The sequence below is a fragment of the Haematobia irritans genome, chromosome 5 (assembly GCF_050003625.1).
Source record: "Haematobia irritans isolate KBUSLIRL chromosome 5, ASM5000362v1, whole genome shotgun sequence".
Taxonomy (NCBI): domain Eukaryota; kingdom Metazoa; phylum Arthropoda; class Insecta; order Diptera; family Muscidae; genus Haematobia; species Haematobia irritans.
Genome location: NC_134401.1, coordinates 147,779,773 through 147,801,813, shown reverse-complemented (window position 1 = coordinate 147,801,813; position 22,041 = coordinate 147,779,773). Strand labels below are relative to the sequence as shown.

Here is a 22,041-nt window from a genome sequence, read left to right as displayed (position 1 = left end):
GGAACTTGGAAATTATCCGAATGAAATGTTCATTTCCTTTGCGTTAATTATTTTTTCGTTTTTTACATAACTGAATATTTCTGTATTTGTTGAAGTGTCACATCTGTCAAGTGATTGAATTTAAATATTTTCGCTGTGAGAGTGAGTACGACAAGTGTTTTATTTTATTTTTGGTTGAATATTTAATTTTACTGTTTATTTTGCTGTTACACATTACAAAGTTAACTACACACTTCATTTACTGTATAAATATACTAGGGTGTAAGGAAGCTACAATGAAATAAGAGTTTTCTTTTTGTGAGGAACGAAATTTTAGACAAGCAAACATTTCTTAAAAAGCTAATAAAGCATATTACAGAAAATTTGTGGAACACTCGACTTGAATTCGAGTTTATTTATCTATAAAAATTTCGTCTAAAATTTTGTTCCTAAAAAAGTATTTTTATACCCTCCACCATAACTTCCGTCATTCCGTTTGTAACACATCGAAATATTGCTCTAAGACCCCATAAAGTATATATATTCTGGGTCGTGGTGAAATTCTGAGTCGATCTAAGCATGTCCGTCCGTCCGTCTGTTGAAATCACGCTAACTTCCGAACGAAACAAGCTATCGACTTGAAACTTGGCATAAGTAGTTGTTATTGATGTAGGTCGGCTGGTATTGCAAATGGGCTATATCGGACCACTTTTACGTATAGCCACCATATAAACCGACCTCCCAGATTTGTTTTGCGGAGCCTCTTAGAGAAGCAAGTTTCGTCCGATCTGGTTGGCCCATATCGGTTCATAATTATATATAGCCCCCATATAAACCGATTCCCAGATTTGACCTCTGGAGCCTCTTGGAGGAGCAAAATTTATCCGATCCGGTTGAAATTTGGTATGTGGTGTTAGTATATGGTCCATAAGAACTATGCAAAAATTGATCCATATCGGTCCATAATTATATATAGCCCCCATATAAACCGATCCACAGCCTTAACCTCCGGAGGCTCTTAGTGGAGCAAAATTCATCCGATCCGGTTGAAACTTGGTAAGTGGTGTTAGAATATGGTCTCTAATAACCATGCAAAAATTGGTCCATATCGGTCCATAATTATATATAGCCCCCATATAAACCGATCCCCAGCTTTAACCTCCGGAGGCTCTTAGTGGAGCAAAATTAATCTGATCCAAAAATTGGTCCATATCGGATCATAATTATATATAGCCCCCATATAAACCGATCCCCAAATTGACCTCCGGAACCTCTTGGAGGAGCAAAGTTCATCCGATTCGGTTGAAATTTGGTACATTGGGCTAGTACATGGCCGCTAATAACCATGCCAAAATTGGTCCATATCGGGCTAAAGTTATATATATATATATATATATATATATATATATATATATATATATATATATATATATATATATATATATATATATATATATATATATATATATATATATATATATATATATATATATATCCGATCCGCAATTACACAAAAATTGGTCCATATCTGTTCATAATCATGGTTGCCACTCGAGGCATAAAATAATCAACCAAAATTTTATATCTATAGAATTTTTGTCAAAATTTTATTACTATAGAAAATTTTGTCAAAATTTAATTTTTATAGAAAATTTTGTCACGATTTTATTTCTATAGAAAATTTTATCAACATTTTATTTCTATAGAAAATTTTTTCAAAATTGTATTTTTTTTATACAAATTTTTCTCAAAAATTTATTTCTATAGAAAATTTTGCCAACATTTTATTTCTATACAAATTTTTCTCAAAATTTTATTTCCATAGAAAATTTTGCCAAATTTTATTGTTATAGAAAATTTTGCCAACTTTTATTGCTATAGAAAATTTTGTCAAAATTTTATTTCTATATAAAATTTTGTCAAAATTTTATTTCTATCGAAATTTTTCTCAAAATTTTATTTCTATCGAAATTTTTCTCAAAATTTTATTTCTATAGAAAATTTTGTCAAAATTTTATTTCTATAGAAAATTTTGTCAAAATTTTATTTCTATAGAAAATTTTGTCAAAATTTTATTTCTATATAAAATTTTGTCAAAATTTTATTTCTATTGAAATTTTTCTCAAAATTTTATTTCTATCGAAATTTTTCTCAAAATTTTATTTCTATAGAAAATTTTGTCAAAATTTTATTTCTATAGAAAATTTTGTCAAAATTTTATTTCTATCGAAAATTTTGTCAAAATTCTATTTCTATAGAAAATTTTGTCAAAATTCTATTTCTATAGAAAATTTTGTCAAAATTTTATTTCTATCGAAATTTTTGTCAAAATGTTATTTGTATAGAAATTTTTCTCAAAATTTTATTTCTATCGAAAATTTTCTCAAAATTTTATTTCTATCGAAAATTTTGTCAAAATTTTATTTTTATACAAATTTTGTCAAAATTTTATTTCTATATAAATTTTGTAAAAATTTTATTTCTATACAAATTTTTCTCAAAATTTTATTTCTATACAAATTTTTCTCAAAATTTTATTTCTATAGAAAAGTATGCCAAATTTTATTGCTATAGAAAATTTTGTCAAAATTTTATTTCTATATAAAATTTTGTCAAAAATTTATTTCTATCGAAATTTTTCTCAAAATTTTATTTCTATAGAAAAGTTTGCCATATTTTATTGCTATAGAAAATTTTGTCAAAATTTTATTTTTATCGAAATTTTTCTCAAAATTTTATTTCTATAGAAAATTTTGCCAAATTTTATTTCTATATAAAATTTTGTCAAACTAAATTATATACCTATTGGCCTATTTTAGTTTAATATATACCACGTATGGACTAACTTACAATTTAGAAGACGGTGTTAGGAATTTTTAAGATACCTTGCCATTGGCAAGTGTTACCCCAACCCAAGTAATTCGACTGTGGATGACAGTCTTTAGTAGAACTTTCTACGCAATCCATGGTGGAGGGTACATAAGATTCGGCCTGGCCGAACTTACAGCCATATATACTTGTTTTCTTTGAGTGTATGGTTCAATCACAGAAATGATAGTTACAATTGAAAATTAATTGAAATTCAATTAAAAAATTAATTGATCCAATTAAAAAGTTAATTGATCCAATTAAAAAAATTAATTGATACTACTAAGTTTTGCGATTGATTTTTGTGTCAATTAAAAAAAAAGAGTGGAATCAATTGTGGAATTATGTCATTTAAAAAAATTGTGAAATCAAAAATTGGAGGAATTAATATAAAATTTCAATTAACAATTTAATTAGAAAAAATTTCGTGAAATATTTTTCGGTGAGGGTATATGAACATTCCAATTAATTTAATTTAGTTTAAATTATTTTTTTTTAATTATTATACTAATACATTTCTCTCGGCCCTCCCTAATAAACAGTTTGTTATCTCAATTCACGTTTCATACACACTTTTGTTGTTAACGAATTGTTTTGCATTTCGTTTTAATATTTTACTTTGCTTCACCAGTAGGCACAAAATTCTCATAAGTAATTCTCACGTGATAGTGTGAAAAGGTCTCAAAAAGGACATATTGTGCAAGTATGTTGTAATGATACCTGTGTGAAATAGTAACAATAATAAGCTTCAGGTGTATTAAATATGTGTATGGCTTGGGCTACAAGGGGATAAGAAAATACGATTATGGATATGATTTGAGGTATATACCCTTATTATTAATGACAGGTAATTGGCTGGCTAAAGGACATTTTACCTACGACAATAGAGGTATAATTAAATTATTATAATATTACATAAATAAACCAAATTAAATAAATTTACATTAGATTGAAATTATGTTTAATTAAAATTTGCATTTTTAATTAAAAATTAAAAAAATAAATCCAAATTATATAAATTAAACTAAACTTCTATAAAATATAAATTAATTTCATTGAATTTATTCAAGATTTAATATAATTAAAAAACATAAATTTAATTAAAATTCGAATTCAAAAAATTCAATTCAATATAAATTAAATTTAAAAAAAAATTTAAATTATTAAGTTTTTAAATTTTATTGGGTTTTTACATTTTTTATAATTAAAAAATTCAAAAAAAAAAATAAATTAATTTTATTATATTTAGTATAGTTAAAAAAACTAAAATGAATTTAATTAAAAAATGAATTTAATTAATTAAAATTCAAATACATTCACATAAATTGAACTAAATTTATATAAAATTTAAATTATTTTAAAATCTAATCTAATCTAAATCTATATAATTAGAAAAATTAAATTTAATTAAAATTCGAATTCAATGAATGCAATTCAAAATAAATTCTTCTTCTTAGTCTGAATAAAATTAAATTACTAATAACAAAAGTAAATTTATATCAAATATAATTAATTTAATTAAATTATATTAAAAACTTAATACAATTAAAATATTTAAATTTAACTTAATTTATCTAAATTATATTAAACATTTAATATAATAAAAAAATTTAGCTATAGACATTTTGAGCTAATTTAATTAAAGAAAATTAAATTAAATTCTAACAAATTAAAATCAATTTTTATAAAATTTAAATTAATTTAATTTACTACATGGTAAATTTATTGTAATTAAATTACAAAGTCTTTACTTGGAAAAAAAATAGATGTAAGCCCAATGATTTCATGTCTTTAAAATACGAATGCTATTTTGGTGTAGTTGAAAAGTTGATTCAAAGTCAAATCAATTAAATTTTTTATCAAATTAAAAATTAATTCAGTTAAGAACATTATTGAAATGCTTAAATATTTATTAAAATTCTAATTAAATAAAAGATATACATTCAATCCTACATGTATTGTTTGGGTAATTCCTCGCTTCTTTGGTCGAAATCAGTTCCAAATTAAATTAAAAAAGAAAATTAAATTAAAACTAAAAATCTTTGGAACTTTATAAACTTTTATTCAGTGTAATAACTTCTTTCTCTAACCTCTATATATACATTCCATTCTTACCATTCGCAATAACATGGCTGAATCCATTGCCTTTCATGTGGGTTGCGGAAATTTAAGAAATACAGCAAAAACAGTCTGCAAATTAAATATCAAGCAACAAAATATCAAAGCGCGACCTACCTTTTGGGAAACTGATTAACACTCACCATGTGAACAAACACAAACACATACACAACAGCTGAAGCAAATGTATCTACAAGATACTTAAAACTTGTGGTGCGAATGGTGCGACGGACGGACGGATAAATTATAAGGCATGCTATGGATCGAATGAACTGAACCGAAATGAAGGTATAAAAAAACAAAAACAAAAAAAAAACACAGTGATGGATGCATGCATATTCATATCAAGTATAAAAATTACTTGAACATCGTCATCATCCATATGGATAACATCGTCATTATTATTGCAACTTGAGAAATTATTAAGGAATGGAAAATAAAAATGCACAATGTGTTTATTTTTTTTTTTTTTCATTAGGAAGGTTATCTTCAGTCAGTAGAGGTATTTAAAATTTTAATTTTGTGATGCAAAATAATTTTTTGTTAGAATTTCTATGAAAAAAAATCAAACAATTTTTAATAAAAAAAATATACTTTTCGTTACGAAAAAAAAAATTATGGTATCGTAACACTGTGTCTGTTACCATATGTCTGAGTTGCTTGTTTACACTGACTTCACATGCATTTACCATTCTTCTGATGTTTGCTTGCATTTCATGTTCATAGTGGCAATTTATTAATAAAATTTATGCCATAGTTGTGAATATTACGACGACTTAAAAACATTATTTTTTGTTTGCCAATTTTTGCCAACTTATTGCATGGAAAAAGGTGTGTTTGCTTCAAAGTTCTTTGGTCTCCTAAAAATCCAACAACCACCATTCAATTGAAATTGTAAAAAAAAAATCATGTTGAAAAATTAAGTCCTCATTTCATTTAGGCGTATTCTCATGAAAACAGGTACTTACATGGATTTTTTTTATTTTTGTAAAACAGAAGTTAATGTAAAACAAAACTCCTTAGGCGGTAGAGTAACTAATCCATTCTCATTTGCTTTTTTTCTTATCATATAACCTCTTCTGTGTAAGAAGTGGAAATTATAAGGAACTTGTTGCAAGTACTCGTACCTCAATACCATGTTGCCACATGACACATCAACATCTCGTCTGTCATTGTCATTAGTAGCAACAAGGTTGATTCTTGTTTATTATTTTTTTTCACTTAAGTCTGGTGTTTTTTGGGTAGTTATGACGGGAAATTATCATTTAATTTTTTAACGTTGGCGAATTGTTTGACAGGTTTTATCTTTGTTCTTTTTTCTCTTTATTTTTTTTATTCATTGTATGGATAGATTTTGTTTTGTTTTGGTTTTTGGTGATAATACTATTTCCTGCCTACTGCTGGCCAAGTCGTCTAATTTTTTAATGATTCTTGTCTGGGAATTTTTGGTCTTCCTAGGCTTGTGTTCAGATGTAAGTGTCATTTGAGACTTGTAGGAAATGTTAACATTTTTTTGTGGAAATATTTTTTGTGTCTAAAATATTGTGTTGCCTTGATTTTTTAGAAATTAAATTATTAACCTGTTACATTGAACAAATTTGTGAGCAACAAAAAAAAAAACGAAACGAAAAACAAAAAGCACAGGAAATCCCTTAGTGACATTCTGGTGTTAAATTTCTGTTAAAAATGGATTTTAAAGTCTTTGAGGTTATAAACTGGAAACTGAATGGCTTCTTAATTTTTTTTAAAAGAATGTTTAATTTATTTCAATTTAATATAATTTAATTTTCGTCCAAGGTAGATTAATAAATAAATAAAAATAAAGAATATTATGATCAACTATTCTGTAAATGTCATATGTTTTTACGTGAATATCATTATATGCAAAATGACAATCAAAATTCGATAAATGAGATCGGTTCAAAATTTTAATTTTTTTGATATTAGATTTAAAGCTCAATAGGTCTCCAAAAAAGAATCCGCATCGTTGACTCGATATCAATACCAAGGAGTTTGGTCAGAATCTTTGGATGTCAAAATTTTCTATAGAAATAAAATTTTGACAATATTTTCTATAAAAATAAAATTTTGACAAAAATTTTCTATAGAAATAAAATTTTGACAAAAATGTTCTACAGAAATAAAATTTTGACGAAATTTTCTGTAGAAATAAAATTTTTACATTATTTTCTATAGAAATAAAATTTTGAAAAAATTTTCTATAGAAAAACAATTTTGACAAAATTTTCTATAGAAATAAAATTAGGACAAACATTTCCATTGAAATAAAATTTTGACAAAATTTTCTATAGAAATAAAATTTTGACGAAAATATTCAATAGAAATTAAATTTTGCAAAAATTTTCTATATAGAAATAAAAATTTGACAAAATTTTCTATAGAAATAGAAGTTTGGCAAAATTGTCTATAGAAACAAAACTTTGACAAAATTTTCTATAGAAATAACATTTTGACAAAATTTTCTATAGAAATAGAATTTTGACAACATTTTCTATAGTAATAAAATTTTGACAAAGTTTTCTATAGAAATAAAGTTTGGACAAAATTTTCTATTTATAAATAAAATTTTAACCAATTTTCTATACAGAAATTTAATTTTTACAAAATTGTCTATAAAACTAGAATTTTTACAAAATTTTCTATTTAGAAATAAAATTTTGACAAAATTTTCGAAAGGAATAAAATTTTCAGAAAATTTTCTATAGAAATAAAATTTTCAGAAAATTTGCTATAGAAATAAAATTTTCTGAAAATTTGCTATAGAAATAAAATTTTCAGAAAATTTGCTATAGAAATAAAATCTATATAGAAATAAAATTTTGATAATTTTCGAAAGAAATAAAATTTTCCGAAAATTTTGCTACAGAAATAACATTTTGATAAAATTTTTTATAGAAATAAAATTTTGACAAAATTTTCTATAGAAATAAAGTTTGGACAAACTTTTCTATTTAGAAATAAAATTTTGACAAAATGTTCTATATAGAAATAAAATTTTCACAACATTTTCAAAAAAAAATTTTTTCAGAAAATTTGCAATAGAAATAAAATTTTGACGAAATTTTCTATATAGAAATAAAATTTTGACACAATTTTCAATAGAAATAAAAGTTTGACAAAATTTGCTATAGAAATAAAATTTTGACAAAATTTTCTATAGAAATAAGATTTTGACAAATTGTTCTATAGAAATAAAATTTTGACAAAATTTTCGAAAGAAATAAAATTTGGACAAAATTTGCTATTTAGAAATAAAATTTTGACAAAATATTGTAATCAAATATTCTGTAAAGTTAGGATTTCCTTAAGTTTGTCCAACCACCAATCTATGTACCTTTTAGTGAGCCACCGTGGTGCAATGGTTAGCATGCCCGCCTTGCAGACACAAGGTCGAGGGTTCGATTCCTGCTTCGACCGAACATCAAAAAATTTTTCAGCGGTGGATTATCCCACCTCAGTAATGCTGGTGACATTTCTGAGGGTTTCAAAGCTTCTCTAAGTGGTTTCACTGCAATGTGGAACGCCGTTCGGACTCGGCCATAAAAAGGAGGTCCCTTGTAATTGAGCTTAACATGGAATCGGACAGCACTCAGTGATAAGAGAGACTGAATGGTCTAAGTGAGCCTGATACATCGGGCTGCCACCTAACCTAACCTAACAATGTACCTTTTAAAATTCTAAGAAAAGAACAAACATATAAAAGTGAAAGTATTTTTTTTTTTTTTGCAAACAAATTGGGCCACAGATATAACAAAGTGTCCAACGTTAATAGCATTTTTCTAAATGACCTTTCTCCCTTTCGACATTAGCAAACGAAAGAAAACAAACAAACACCTTACGAATAATTTCGTATAAATCATCAACTCAAACTGTTGTAGATTACCACAGATCCCCTTAAGATATCTCAGTCATTAACCTAATGAATTGCAATATATTTCTCTGCAGCATTTTTTGTTTGTTTTTATTTTCAAGACAAGATGTTAACAATCATCATAAAATGTAAAAAAATGACAATATTCTACTCTTTTTTTCGCCACTCTGTCATGATGCCATGCTGTTGATTATGATTAGACCTTAGGTTGGACATCGAATTTCTGATAGTCATACAAGAGTAGAGATTCATATCATATTGAGTAGGAGATATATCTGGAAAGAGTTTAATTAGACAGAGAGAGAGGGAGAGAGATAATACAACCCACCGACTACCTAGGGCAATCAAAGTGAAGTGTCTTAATTAGTGGAGTGGAATTTTAAGTAGTCAAAGTTTTCAGATAATGAGTAGTGAATGAGCTGTGGTGTTTTATTGTGGTGGTGGTGTGCTTTTGTCTTCGACAGAATCTCTCAACAAGAGCGCACTACAACAGTACCAGATATCAAATTAAGATAATATTTGATCTTTACTGTAGTATAAGTGCAAGATAAGATAGGTGTTTTTAGTTGGCTTTAAAAAAAAAACAGATATTCAAGAGGAAATTTAGAGCAATAGCTTGATTTGTAGTTTTTGGTGTTAAAATTAGTTCAGAAAAAAATAGTTTTACGAAATACTTATAATTATTTTAATAGAGCTCCAGTTTGAAGGGTCATTGTTGATGCAATCTCCCAGAGAGCGATGTTAAAAAAACAACATAGAAAAAAGCTTACTTTAATCTAAAAAAATTACTGAATTTATTAAAATTTGTTAAACAAATCAATTTTCATTTGGTTTATACTTGACGTCAGTTTTTGTTTTTCAAAAACTTTATGAGGTTAGAGCAAAGTTATCGATTTTTTTTCATCCATACTATTGACATATGTCATCTTGCCTTATATCCCTATGGGGGACTTTAATTCCTCATGTAGGCAACTTCGGAAAAAAGCTATAAAAATTTTAATTTTATTTCCCAATATCAAGTATGCAAAATTAAAATTTAAAAGAGACGGCATTAAAGTAAAGGCAAACTTTTTGAAACTGGGCTAGCCAGTTTTCAATGGAGCCATTACTCGGTTTCATTGAAAAAATTTTCTGTACTAAATAAAAATTTGATAAATTTTTTGTACACAATAAAAATTGGATAACATTTTCTAGAAAAATAAAATTTTGACAAAATTATAAAATTTTTGCAAACCAAGATGGTTTGGTAATTTTTTTCAAATTTTGGTAGATTATTTTTGGCTCGAGTGGCAACCGTACTTGCTGTGTGCTCTAATCTAGAGGTGGGCGCGTGAGTGAAATATCATCCACACTCACGCACATTTATTCTATTGCACGCTCACGCACGATAGGTGTGGTAGCCACTCACATTCACGAAATGAAAACCAGTACTCGCGCACGAACTACTTTTAATGACTCACGCTCACGCACGATTCACGACAATTTACGTGACTCACAAGAAATTCACGACTCGCACGATATTTTCCAACCGGGAATGAGCAAAGGTAACAAAATTGATGAATAGAATATAGTTCGACAGCTAAATTAATTTCAGTTAACATACGAGTAAGAATTAAATCTTGATTTTTTTCGTGAGCTTGATTTTGCAGGAATTTTATTCACGCACATTCACGAACCGATTTTATTTCTCACGCACGACACATTTGTTTCAGTCCCATTCACACACATTCACGAGAGTTGCTTCAGATTTCGTTCACGATTCACGTGATTCCCGCGTGAATCATTTTTGCAAAACAATTCTCTTTTACGAAGTACTTCACAAATTTCAAATGGAAATAGAATTTTTACAAAATTTTCTACAGAAATAAAATTTTGACAAAATTTTATATAAACATAAAATGTTGACAAAATTTTTTATAGAAATAACATTTTGTTAAAGTTTTCTATCGAAATAAAAATTTTGACAAAATTTTCTATAGAAATAAAATTTTGGCAAAATTTTCTATAGAAATAAAATTTTGGCAAAATTTTCTATAGAAATAAAATTTTGGTAAAATCTTCTATAGAACTAAAATTTGGCAAAATTTTCTATAAAACTAACATTTTGGCAAAATTTTCTATAGAAATAAAAATTATGACAAAATTTTCTATTGAAATAAAATTTTATATAGAAATAAAATTTTGACAAAATTTTCGATAGAAATAAAATGTTAACAAAATTTTCTATGGAAATAAAAATCTGGCAAAATTTTCTATAGAAACAAAAAATTGGCAAAGTTTCCTATAGAAATAAAATTTTGACAAAATTTTCTATGGAAATAAAATTTTGACAAAATTTTCTATAGAAATAAAAATGTGACAAAATTATCTATAAAAGTACAATTTTCACAAAATTTTCTATAGAACTAAAATTTTGTCAAAATTTTCTATAGAACTAAAATTTTGTCAAAATTTTCTATAGAAATAAAAATTATGACAAAATTTTCTATAGAACTAAAATTTTGTCAAAAATTTTTATAGAAATAAAAATTATGACAAAATTTTCTATAGAAATAAAATTTTGACAAAATTTTCTATGGAAATAAAATGGTGGCAAAATTGTCTATAAAAGTACAATTGTCACAAAATTTTCTATAGAACTAAAACATTGGCAAAGTTTCCTATAGAAATAAAATTTTGACAAAATTTTCAATGGAAATAAAATTTTGACAAAATTTTCTATAGAAATACAATTTTGGCAAAATTTTCTATAGAAATAAAATTTTGACAAAATTTTCAATGGAAATAAAATTTTGACAAAATTTTCTATAGAAATACAATTTTGGCAAAATTTTCTATAGAAATAAAATTTTGGCAAAATTTTCTATAGAAATAAAATTTTGGTAAAATTTTCTATAGAACTAAAATTTTCTGCAGAAAATAAAAATTTCACAAAATTTTCTATAGTAATAAAATTTTGACAAAATTTTCTATAGAAATAAAATTTTGGCAAAATTTTTTATAGAAATAAAATTTGAACAAAATTGTCTACAGAAATAAAATCTTGAAAAAATTTTCTATAGAAATAAAATGTTGATAAAATTTTCTATCGAAATAAAATTTTGATAAAATTTTCTCCAACTATTGGCAGATTATTTTTGGCTCGGGTGGCAACCGCGCCTGCTATTCGTTTTTTTCCATGAATATAACGAATTCCAAAATTTGTTTTTAGGCCCTATTTTTAAACTGGGCCTGGTCGCGAATAATCTTTTCCCCAATATAGTAAACTCTATATCTTGCAAAAGCCGCTGCTCCTATTCGACACAGACATGTTACCACGTAAGTGACCGGACGTGACTCCCAAGGTTCTTTTTCAGTATGTTTCTTGTTTGTTATTTTTGAGCCTTCTCATACATACCATTATCGCTCGCACTTCCGTTTGCAGGAATATGCTTTGATCCGGCAATCGTAATATGATCTCGGTAAAAACTAACATTTTAACAAAATTTTCTACAGAAATAAAATTTGAATAAAATTGTCTAAAGAAATAAAATTTTGATAAAATTTTCTATAGAAATAAAATTTTGACAAAATTTTCTATAGAAATAAAAATTTGACAAAATTTTCTATAGAAATAAAATTTTGAGAAAATTTTCTATGAAATAAAATTTTGACAAAATTTTCTATAAAACTAAAATTTTAACAAACTTTTCTATAGAAATAAAATTTTGGCAAAATTTTCTATAGAAATAAAATGTTGATAAAATTTTCTATAGAAATAAAATGTTTATAAAATTTTCTGTAGAAATAAAATTTTGACAAAATTTTCTATAGAAATAAAATTTTGACAAAATTTTCTATAAAACTAAAATTTTGACAAAATTTTCTATAAAATAAAATTTTGACAAAATTTTCTATAGAAATAAAATTTTGACAAAATTTTCTATAGAAATAAAATTTTGACAAAATTTTCTATGAAATAAAATTTTGACAAAATTTTCTATAAAACTAAAATTTTGACAAAATTTTGACAAAATTTTCTATAGAAATACAATTTTGATACAATTTTCTGTAGAAATAAAATTTTGATACAATTTTCTGTAGAAATAAAATTTTTTACGTATTTTTGTGTGTGTTGTTGACCTATTTTATGATTATTCTGATTATTGATAGTGTTCGGCTTGAGGTCATAGAAACAATCGATTAGTGATTTGTTTTAACATTTATTTATTTAAATTTTCACCAAATTTTCTATAGAAATAAAATTTTGACAAATTTTTTTATAGAAATAAAATTTTGACAAAATTTTTTATAGAAATAAAATTTTGATAAAATTTTCTATAGAATAAAATCATCGCAAATTTTTCATAGAAATAAAATTTTGACAAATTTCCATGGTTGACTCATTTCCCGTAGTATCAACCACAGGACTGTTACTGGACTAGTCCCTAGTGTGTATGGACCAGTCCTAGTTCTGGTGAAGACGTATGGAAGGGGCCGGTCACTTTAACATGGGTTTGTCATTGACGGGGTAAATTTACACTATAGGACACGTCTTGGACTCGTTCCTATGAGCACGTCCTGGGACATTTTAGTAGTAGCCTCCATAGAGAAATCCTCATGAACCAGTCTCGGGCTAACTCTTAGGAATCCTTCATTTTGGTTATCCGAATCGTACCAAAAATGAAAAACTTTTCAAATATGTTGAATAATTGGTTGTTCTGGTAATTCTACTTCACTAAATGTGTAGATCCAATAAGATTTTTATATCAAGCGAGTATGGAAATCATTAAATTATGGTTATTTAAAAAATGCGACAAGCTGGATCACCGGTACCAGCCCTATGATATGTCCGTCAGTGGCAATTTTCACCAATTTCCCGTAGGGTTTCTATACAAGTAAAATTTTGACAAAATTTTCTATAGAAATACAATTTTTTTTCGTATTTTTATACCCTCCATCATAGGATGGGGGTATATTAACTTTGTCATTCCGTTTGTAACACATCGAAATATTGCTCTAAGACCCCATAAAGTATATATATTCTGGGTCGTGGTGAAATTCTGAGTCGATCTAAGCATGTCCGTCCGTCCGTCCGTCCGTCCGTCTGTTGAAATCACGCTAACTTCCGAACGAAGCAAGCTATCGACTTGAAACTTGGCACAAGTAGTTGTTATCGATGTAGGTCGGTTGGTATTGATGGTGAAATGGGCCATATCGGTCCACTTTTACGTATAGCCCCCATATAAAGGGACCCTCAGATTTGGCTTGTGGAGCCTCTAACAGAAGCATATTTCATCCGATCCGGCTGAGATTTGGTATAGGGTGTTGGTATTTGGTCTCTAACAACCACACAAAAATTGGTCCACATCGGTCCATAATTATATATAGCCCCCATATAAACCGATCCCCAGATTTGGCTTGCGGAGCCTAAAAGAGAACCAAATTTTATCCGATCCGGCTGAAATTTGGTACATGATGTTGGTATATGGTCTCTAACAACCGTGCAAAAATTGGTTCACATCGGTCCATAATTATATATAGCCCCCATATAAGCCGATCCCCAGATTTGGCTTGCGGAGCCCCAAGAGAAGCAAATTGCATCCGATCCGGCCGAAATTTGGTACATGATATTGGTATATGGTCTCTAACAACCATGCAAAAATTGGTCCTCATCGGTTCATAATTATGTATAGCCCCCATATAAACCGATCCCCAGATTTGGCTTGCGGAGCCCCAAGAGAAGCAAATTGCATCCGATCCGGCTGAAATTTGGTACATGATATTGGTATATGGTCTCTAACAACCATGCAAAAATTGGTCCTCATCGGTTCATAATTATGTATAGCCCCCATATAAACCGATCCCCAGATTTGGCTTGCGAAGTCTCCAAGAGAAGCAAATTTCATCCAATCCGGTTGTAATTTGGAACATGGTGTTAGTATATGATCTTTAACAACCTTGCCAGAATTGGTTCATATCGGTCCATAATTATATATAGCCCCCATATAAAACGTTCTCCAGATTTGACCTCCGGAGCCTCTTGGAGGATCAAAATTCATCCGATCCGGTTCAACTTAGGAACGTGGTGTTAGTATATGGTCGCTAACAACCATACCAAAATTGGTCCAATCACACAAAAATTGGTCCATATCGGTTCATAATCATGGTTACCACTAGAGCCAAAAATAATCTACCAAAATTTTATTTCTATAGAAAATTTTGTCAAAATTTTATTTAGAGAAAATTTTGTTAAAATTTTATTCGGTTCATAATAAAATTTTCATCATTGTCAAAATTTTATTTCTATAGAAAATTTTGTTCAAATTTTATTTCTGTAGAAATATTTGTCAAAATTTTCTTGCTATAGAAAATTTTGTCAAAATTTTTATTTCTATAGAAAATTTTGTGAAAATTTTATTTCTATAGAAAATTTTGTTAAAATTGTATGTCTACTTTGTCAAACTGAATTATATACGTATTGGATCGATCTTTTTTGATTTAATATATACCACGTATGGACTTACATACAATTTAGAAGATGGTGTTAGGAGGTTTTAAGATACCTTGCCATCGGCAAGCGTTACCGCAACTTAAGTAATTCGATGGCAGTGTTTAGAAGAAGTTTCTACGCAATCCATGATGGAGGGTACATAAGCTTCGGCCTGGCCGAACTTACGGCCGTATATACTTGTTGAGTGTGATGTTGACCTATTTGATGATTATTCTGATTATTAATTTTGTTCGGCTTAAGGTCATAGAAACACTCAATTATTGATTTGTCTTAATATTTATTTATTTAAATTTTGATAAAATTTTCTATAGAAATAAAATTTTGACAAAATTTTCTATATAGAAATAAAATTTTCTATAGAAATAAAAATTTTGGACACAGTTTTCTATAGGAATAAAATTTTGACACAATTATTTTTTTTTCTTTGGTACTTTGCGATTACCAGTCCTAGATAATATAATCCAAACCTTAATCTGTAGTCATTATGTTCATACATTATATAAATATATAGCGAACCTTAACACGTAGTAAATTTCTGGTGGGTTTTGATTTTACTACATTTATTCTTACAGAAAAATTAACAGAGGCCCACAGATATGATATGAAAATATCATAACATTTTTTTCTCTTATTAAAAATATACCAGAGATAAATTGTTTTTGTTTAATCAATGACACACGTGTTAAAGGTAAATGAAAATGAAAAAAAAACACATTCAGTATCTAGTTATAAAATAAAAATTTTTCATAAGGCCTCATATTACATGAGACACTTTTCAAGATAATTATTTTATTGTGTGACAAATATGACATTTTAACAAACTACTGTAATATAAAACTTTATTCATTCATCAAGTTTATTATGAATTAAAATTTTATATAACAATAACGAAAATTTCCATATTTATTTTTTTTTCTATTTATTACAGATCTTCAACAAAACCCAGAAAAAAACGAGATGGATGGATTTTAACAACAATGATGATTAAAAATATGTAAATCACACGTACATAAAATTCCAAATTATAGTGGTGGATATTCTCATAATTTTATTTATTTGGAATTAACTTCGAGTTAAGTTAAGGCACAAAGACAAAACGACAGTTGATGGGCTTGGTTGGTGCTGTAAGTTTTCTTAAAAAAAAAAAAACAAGCGAACAATTGCAAATTTCCTCTTGAAAAAAAATTAAGTAAATAAAAAAAATTAATTCCCTAAAATATTGGTATACCAAAACAAAAAAAAAAATAATACCAAAATTCAACACTTAAAAATGTTATTAAATTTATATAAACTTCCCTAACATTGGCCCAACCTAACAATAATGGCCAAAATCTAAAAAGAAAAAAAAATTAAAATGTCGTTACCATCAAATAAACAAAAAAATTGTTTCTTACATCCATTTCGGTAGGTAGCTACTGAAAAGAAATAAAAAAAAATCGAAAGAAAATTGTTAACATAGCATGAGAAAATCATAAATGTGTAAATAAATAAAAAAAAACGTGTAAAATTTAATAAATAAATATTGTCCAAAATAATCGTCCACACAATAGAAAGAAAATGCGAAATCATCATCTTCGCCATCAGCAAGAGCATAACAGCAACAATAGCATTAACAATAATACAAATAGCAGCAACAACAACAACAATAATAATAATCAGCAATACAATACAACCTCTAATCGTTATCAATTTGGCTTACATCCGGTCATGGCTTCAGCCAGTACCACTACTGTTGCTGCACTCAACAATGCCAGCCCACCAACATCCCTAACCACCATGAATAGTGGCAGTTCGGGAGCTACAACAAATGCTAACTCCACCACAGATTTACCTTTACATGTTGCCAATAATAAAACGAATTTGTCAGCTTCCAAAGCAGTAAACTCCACATCATCCACTGCGTCACCAGATTCATCCATCTCCTCCTTGCCAGGCCCACCAAACGTTGGCAATAATAATAATAGTGGCAACAGCAGCAGCATCGGCAGCAGCAACAGTAGTAACAATAATAATAATCATGCAAATGTTAGCAATAACAATAACTTAGCCATGCCACAAACCCCTGCTGATAACAATAACATTGTTGATGTTATGAATAATAATAATAAAAACAACAACAACAGCAACAACATTGCCCATAGTAATAATATTAATTTAAATAATAATAATAACAATAACAGTGAATCGCGGAAATTATTAAATAAATCCTTTAAAGATAGTTCAAATTTTAATGAGCTAATGCAACATCGCAGCAAGCGTTTATCGCCCACTCAAGAATCGAGCAACATGAGTTTTTCCTCAGCATCGGTAGCGGGCTCAATACAGGTGAGTGAAGCAAAACAAAAAAAAAAATCAGAGAATTATGGTAAAATTTAAATCTAACAAAAAAAAGAGATTATTATAATATAAATTAATTAAATTTCTTTCTTAACGAAAAAAATCTATAAGACATTCCTCACGAAAAAAATTGGGTAACGAAAACCTAAGTTAAATAAATCAAAAAAAAAAAAAAAAATGAATGAAAAAAATTCCATAAAACATTTGTAGAAAAAACAAGTAAGGAAAGTCTAAAGTCGGGCGGGGCCGACTATATTATACCCTGCACCACTTTGTAGATCTAAATTTTCGTTACCATATCACATCCGTGTTGGGGGCTATATATAAAGGTTTGTCCCAAATACATACATTTAAATATCACTCGATATGGAAGAATTTGATAGACTTCTACAAAATCTATAGACTCAAAATTTAAGTCGGCTAATGCACTAGGCTGGAACACAATGTTAGTAAAAAAAAAAATATGGGAAACGTTTAAATCTGAAGCAATTTTAAGGAAACTTCGAAAAAGTTTATTTATGATTTATCGCTCGATATATATGTATTAGAAGTTTAGGAAAATTAGAGTAATTTTTACAACTTTTCGACTAAGCAGTGGCGATTTTACAAGGAAAATGTTGGTATTTTGACCATTTTTGTCGAAATAGGAAAAACATATATATGGAAGCTATATCTAAATCCGAACCGATTTCAACCAAATTTGGCACGCATAGTAACAATGCTAATTCTACTCCCTGTGCAAAATTTCAACTAAATCGGAGTTAAAAATTGGCCTCTGTGGTCATATGAGTGTAAATCGAGCGAAAGCTATACATGGGAGATATATCTAAATCTGAACCGATTTCAACCAAATTTGGCACGCATAGCTACAATGCTAATTCTACTCCCTGTGTAAAATTTCAACTAAATCGGAGCAAAAAATTGGCCTCTGTGGTCATATGAGTGTAAATCGGGCGAAAGCTATATATGGGAGATATATCGAAATCTGAACCGATTTCAACCAAATATGGCACGCATAGTTTCAATGCTAATTCTACTCCCTGTGCAAAATTTCAACTAAATCGGAGTAAAAAATTGGTCTCTGTGGTCATATGAGTGTAAATCGGGCGAAAGCTATATATGGGAGCTATATCTACATCTGAACCGATGTCAACCAAATTTGGCACGGATAGCTACAATGCTAATTCTACTCCCTGTGCAAAATTTCAACTAAATCGGAGTAAAAAATTGGTCTCTGTGGTTATATGAGTGTAAATCGGGCGAAAGCTATATATGGGGGCTATATCTAAATCTGAACCGATTTCAACCAAATTTGGCACGCATAGCTACAATGCTAATTATAGTCCCTGTGCAAAATTTCAACTAAATCGGAGCAAAAAATTGGCCTCTGTGGTCTTATGAGTGTAAATCGGCCGAAAGCTATATATTGGAGCTATATCTAAATCTGAACCGATTTCAACCAAATTTGGCATGCATAGCTACAATGCTAATTCTACTCCCTGTGCAAAATTTCAACTAAATCGGAGCAACAAATTGGCCTCTGTGGTCATATGAGTGTAAATCGGGCGAAAGCTATATATGGGAGCTATATCTAAATCTGAACCGATTTCAACCAAATTTGGCATGCAGGGAGTAGAACCCTGTGCAAAATTTCAACCAAATTGGGGTAAAACTCTGGCTTCTGGGACCGTATTAGTCCATATCGGGCGAAAGATATATATGGGAGCTATATCTAAATCTGAACCGATTTCAATAAAATTTGGCACACTTGACTATAGTACTAATTGTTCTTCTTGTGCAAAATTTTAGGCAAATTAGGGTAAAACTCTGGCTTCTGGGGCCATATAAGTTTATATCGGGCGAAATATATATATGGGAGCTATATCTAAATCTGAACCGATTTATTCCAAAATCAATAGGGATCTATTCTGAGCCAAAACACATACTTGTGCCAAATTTGAAGTCGATTGGACTAAAACTGCGACCTAGACTTTGATTACAAAAATGTGTTCACGGACAGACGGACAGACGGACATCGCTATATCGACTCAAGAGCCCACCCTGATCATTTTCGCCAAAGACACCATGTGTCTATCTCGTCTCCTTCTGGGTGTTGCAAACATATGCACTAACTTATAATACCCTGTTCCACAGTGTGGAGCAGGGTATAAAAAAACAAAAGGTAAACAAAATCTTTTGTATAAAAATTTTTTAACGAAAAAATTCCATAAAATTTTTATACGAAAAAAATAAGGTAAACGAAATCTTTTGTGTACAAATTTAGCTTATCGAAAAAAAAAATCTAAAATATTTTGCTTAACGAAAAATTTTTACACAATTTTTAATGTGCGTCACAGCCACTCTTTTAACAGAGCTCTGTTAAATAGTTGTCGCTCTTTTCATTGCTCTCTTAATGCCCCTATTCAGCTCTGTTAACTAAAGAAAATAGCTCTGCTAAAGAAGAGGTTTGTGATTAGCGTAGAACATAGCTGATGTTAGATCTATACAGTGCTGTGTTAACGCTTTTATTCAGCTATGTTAACTAAGGAAAAGAGCTCTTCTAAGAAAGTTGTTCGTACCTTTTGAAGCACGTAATTTTTACGGACATTTCTATATTGGGTACGCAAATTTGTAATGTGGGATGGACAGCAGATACAATTGAATTACAAATTGTTTCTTAACTCAATAAAGTTTCGTCACGAAAAAATTTGGGTTACGCGAAATTTTGTACACAAATTTAACTTAGCTCTTAAATGCACAAGGTCACCGATTACTCCGAATGAAACTAAAGTTTTAATTTACAAATAAACAATTTGATTTTAGTAGAGTCTAGAAAATAGATGTAAGGGAAAATAAATCCGTATATGAAAATTCGTTTCAGCGCCACCTATATGTAAAAAATTGAGTTATATACGAATAATTTTTTTTTGCGATATAATCCTCCGTAGGAATTGGCATAAATTGGCCAAACGGGAAGAGATAGAAAAGCCAAATTTTAACCAAAGATAAACTGAAACGATGATAACTGCGATTGAAAAAGCCAACTCCAAGTGGTTTTTGTCTATGCAAATAAAATTTTCCTCTGTTAAGCACTTAGCAGAGCTCTGTTAACGTTAAGACAATGTTACCATACATTTTAAAGTTAACTTTATTTAACGGACATTATGAATTACTGCAACCAAGTGAATCGATCACTTTTAAGGCACTTTGATTTACTTCACAGTTTTGCAGTCATAAATTTCAAATAGATTCATCTTTTTTGAACAGTTCTATCGTCCTCAATTGATATTTAATTGGCAATCCAATAAATCTAATTTCTCAATTCGATTTCTTCATCATAGTCAGCTTTATATTTCGATTCTTTAATTCGCTTAGTCCCCACAAAACAAATAATTTATCGCCCTGAATTGATTTTTAATTTCTAAGCCAATTTGTCTTTGTTGGATGTCAATGCCCCACCGCCAAACATCGCCCACATTTTCCAATAAGACGAGACGGTGAAATAAACAATAACCTCAATAATGCTGCCAAATTTTTACGTCATATTTCAAAAATTAAGCCACGCTTTACATTTTTTTTCAATTCATTTGCACATGGATGGGGTCTTGGGCTTTGAGTCTTTTGCCATTTATCAAAAATTCTTAAATTCACCAATGATATGCTTGAGGTGTTGTTTCTTTTGCTGTATTTGTTTTTTTTGTTTTGTTTTTGAAACCCTCGTGGTTCATGAACTATGGTTCAAACAGTTTGCTATTCTTTACACCTCCTCTTGGCTCTTTGTTGAAAAGACCTGAAAAATAACCTTTTTAAATCGATCTTTAATTTTTTTCCGAACATTAATCGTTAACTAAAAAGTTTTTGCCCTGAATAGAAGTCAAAATGGGAAAGAATCTAACTTCAAAAAGTAAACTCCATGATGGATCACATTAATGAGAGATATCTATTGAAGCTGTGAATGGAAGACGACTACATTGAAAGAAATATTGTCCACGACTAAAAATAAATTCTTAATGAAAAATTTACTATAATTTTTTTTTTATGAAATTTTTTTCTTAATGAAAAACGTTTAATGAAAAAAATTTAACGAAAAAAAAAATTAATAAAATTTTTTCTTAACGAAAAACTTTCTATAAATATTTTTCGTAACGAAAAAAATTTCTATGAAAAAAATTTTAACAAAAAAAATTTTATGACAATGTTTTCTTGAGGAAATTTTTTCAATAAAAATTTTTCTTTACGAAAAATGTTCTATAAAAAATTTTCGTAGCGAAAAATTTTCCGTTACGAAAAATTTTCTATAAAAAAATTTTAACAAAAAATTTTCTTATATTTCATGTTAGCCTGATGCCGAAAC

General features: G+C 28.4%; 1 protein-coding gene across 1 annotated transcript in view; it reads left to right on the top strand.

Annotated features, from left to right (window-relative positions):
• Positions 1 to 22,041, top strand: part of Shrm (shroom) — a 338,013-nt gene that overhangs the window by 38,487 nt on the left and 277,485 nt on the right. Inside the window, exon 2 of the mRNA XM_075312930.1 lies at positions 16,279 to 17,675. Coding sequence (XP_075169045.1) covers positions 16,908 to 17,675 — 768 coding nt within the window. The 5' untranslated portion in view covers positions 16,279 to 16,907. The remainder of the gene's footprint in view (positions 1 to 16,278; positions 17,676 to 22,041) is intronic.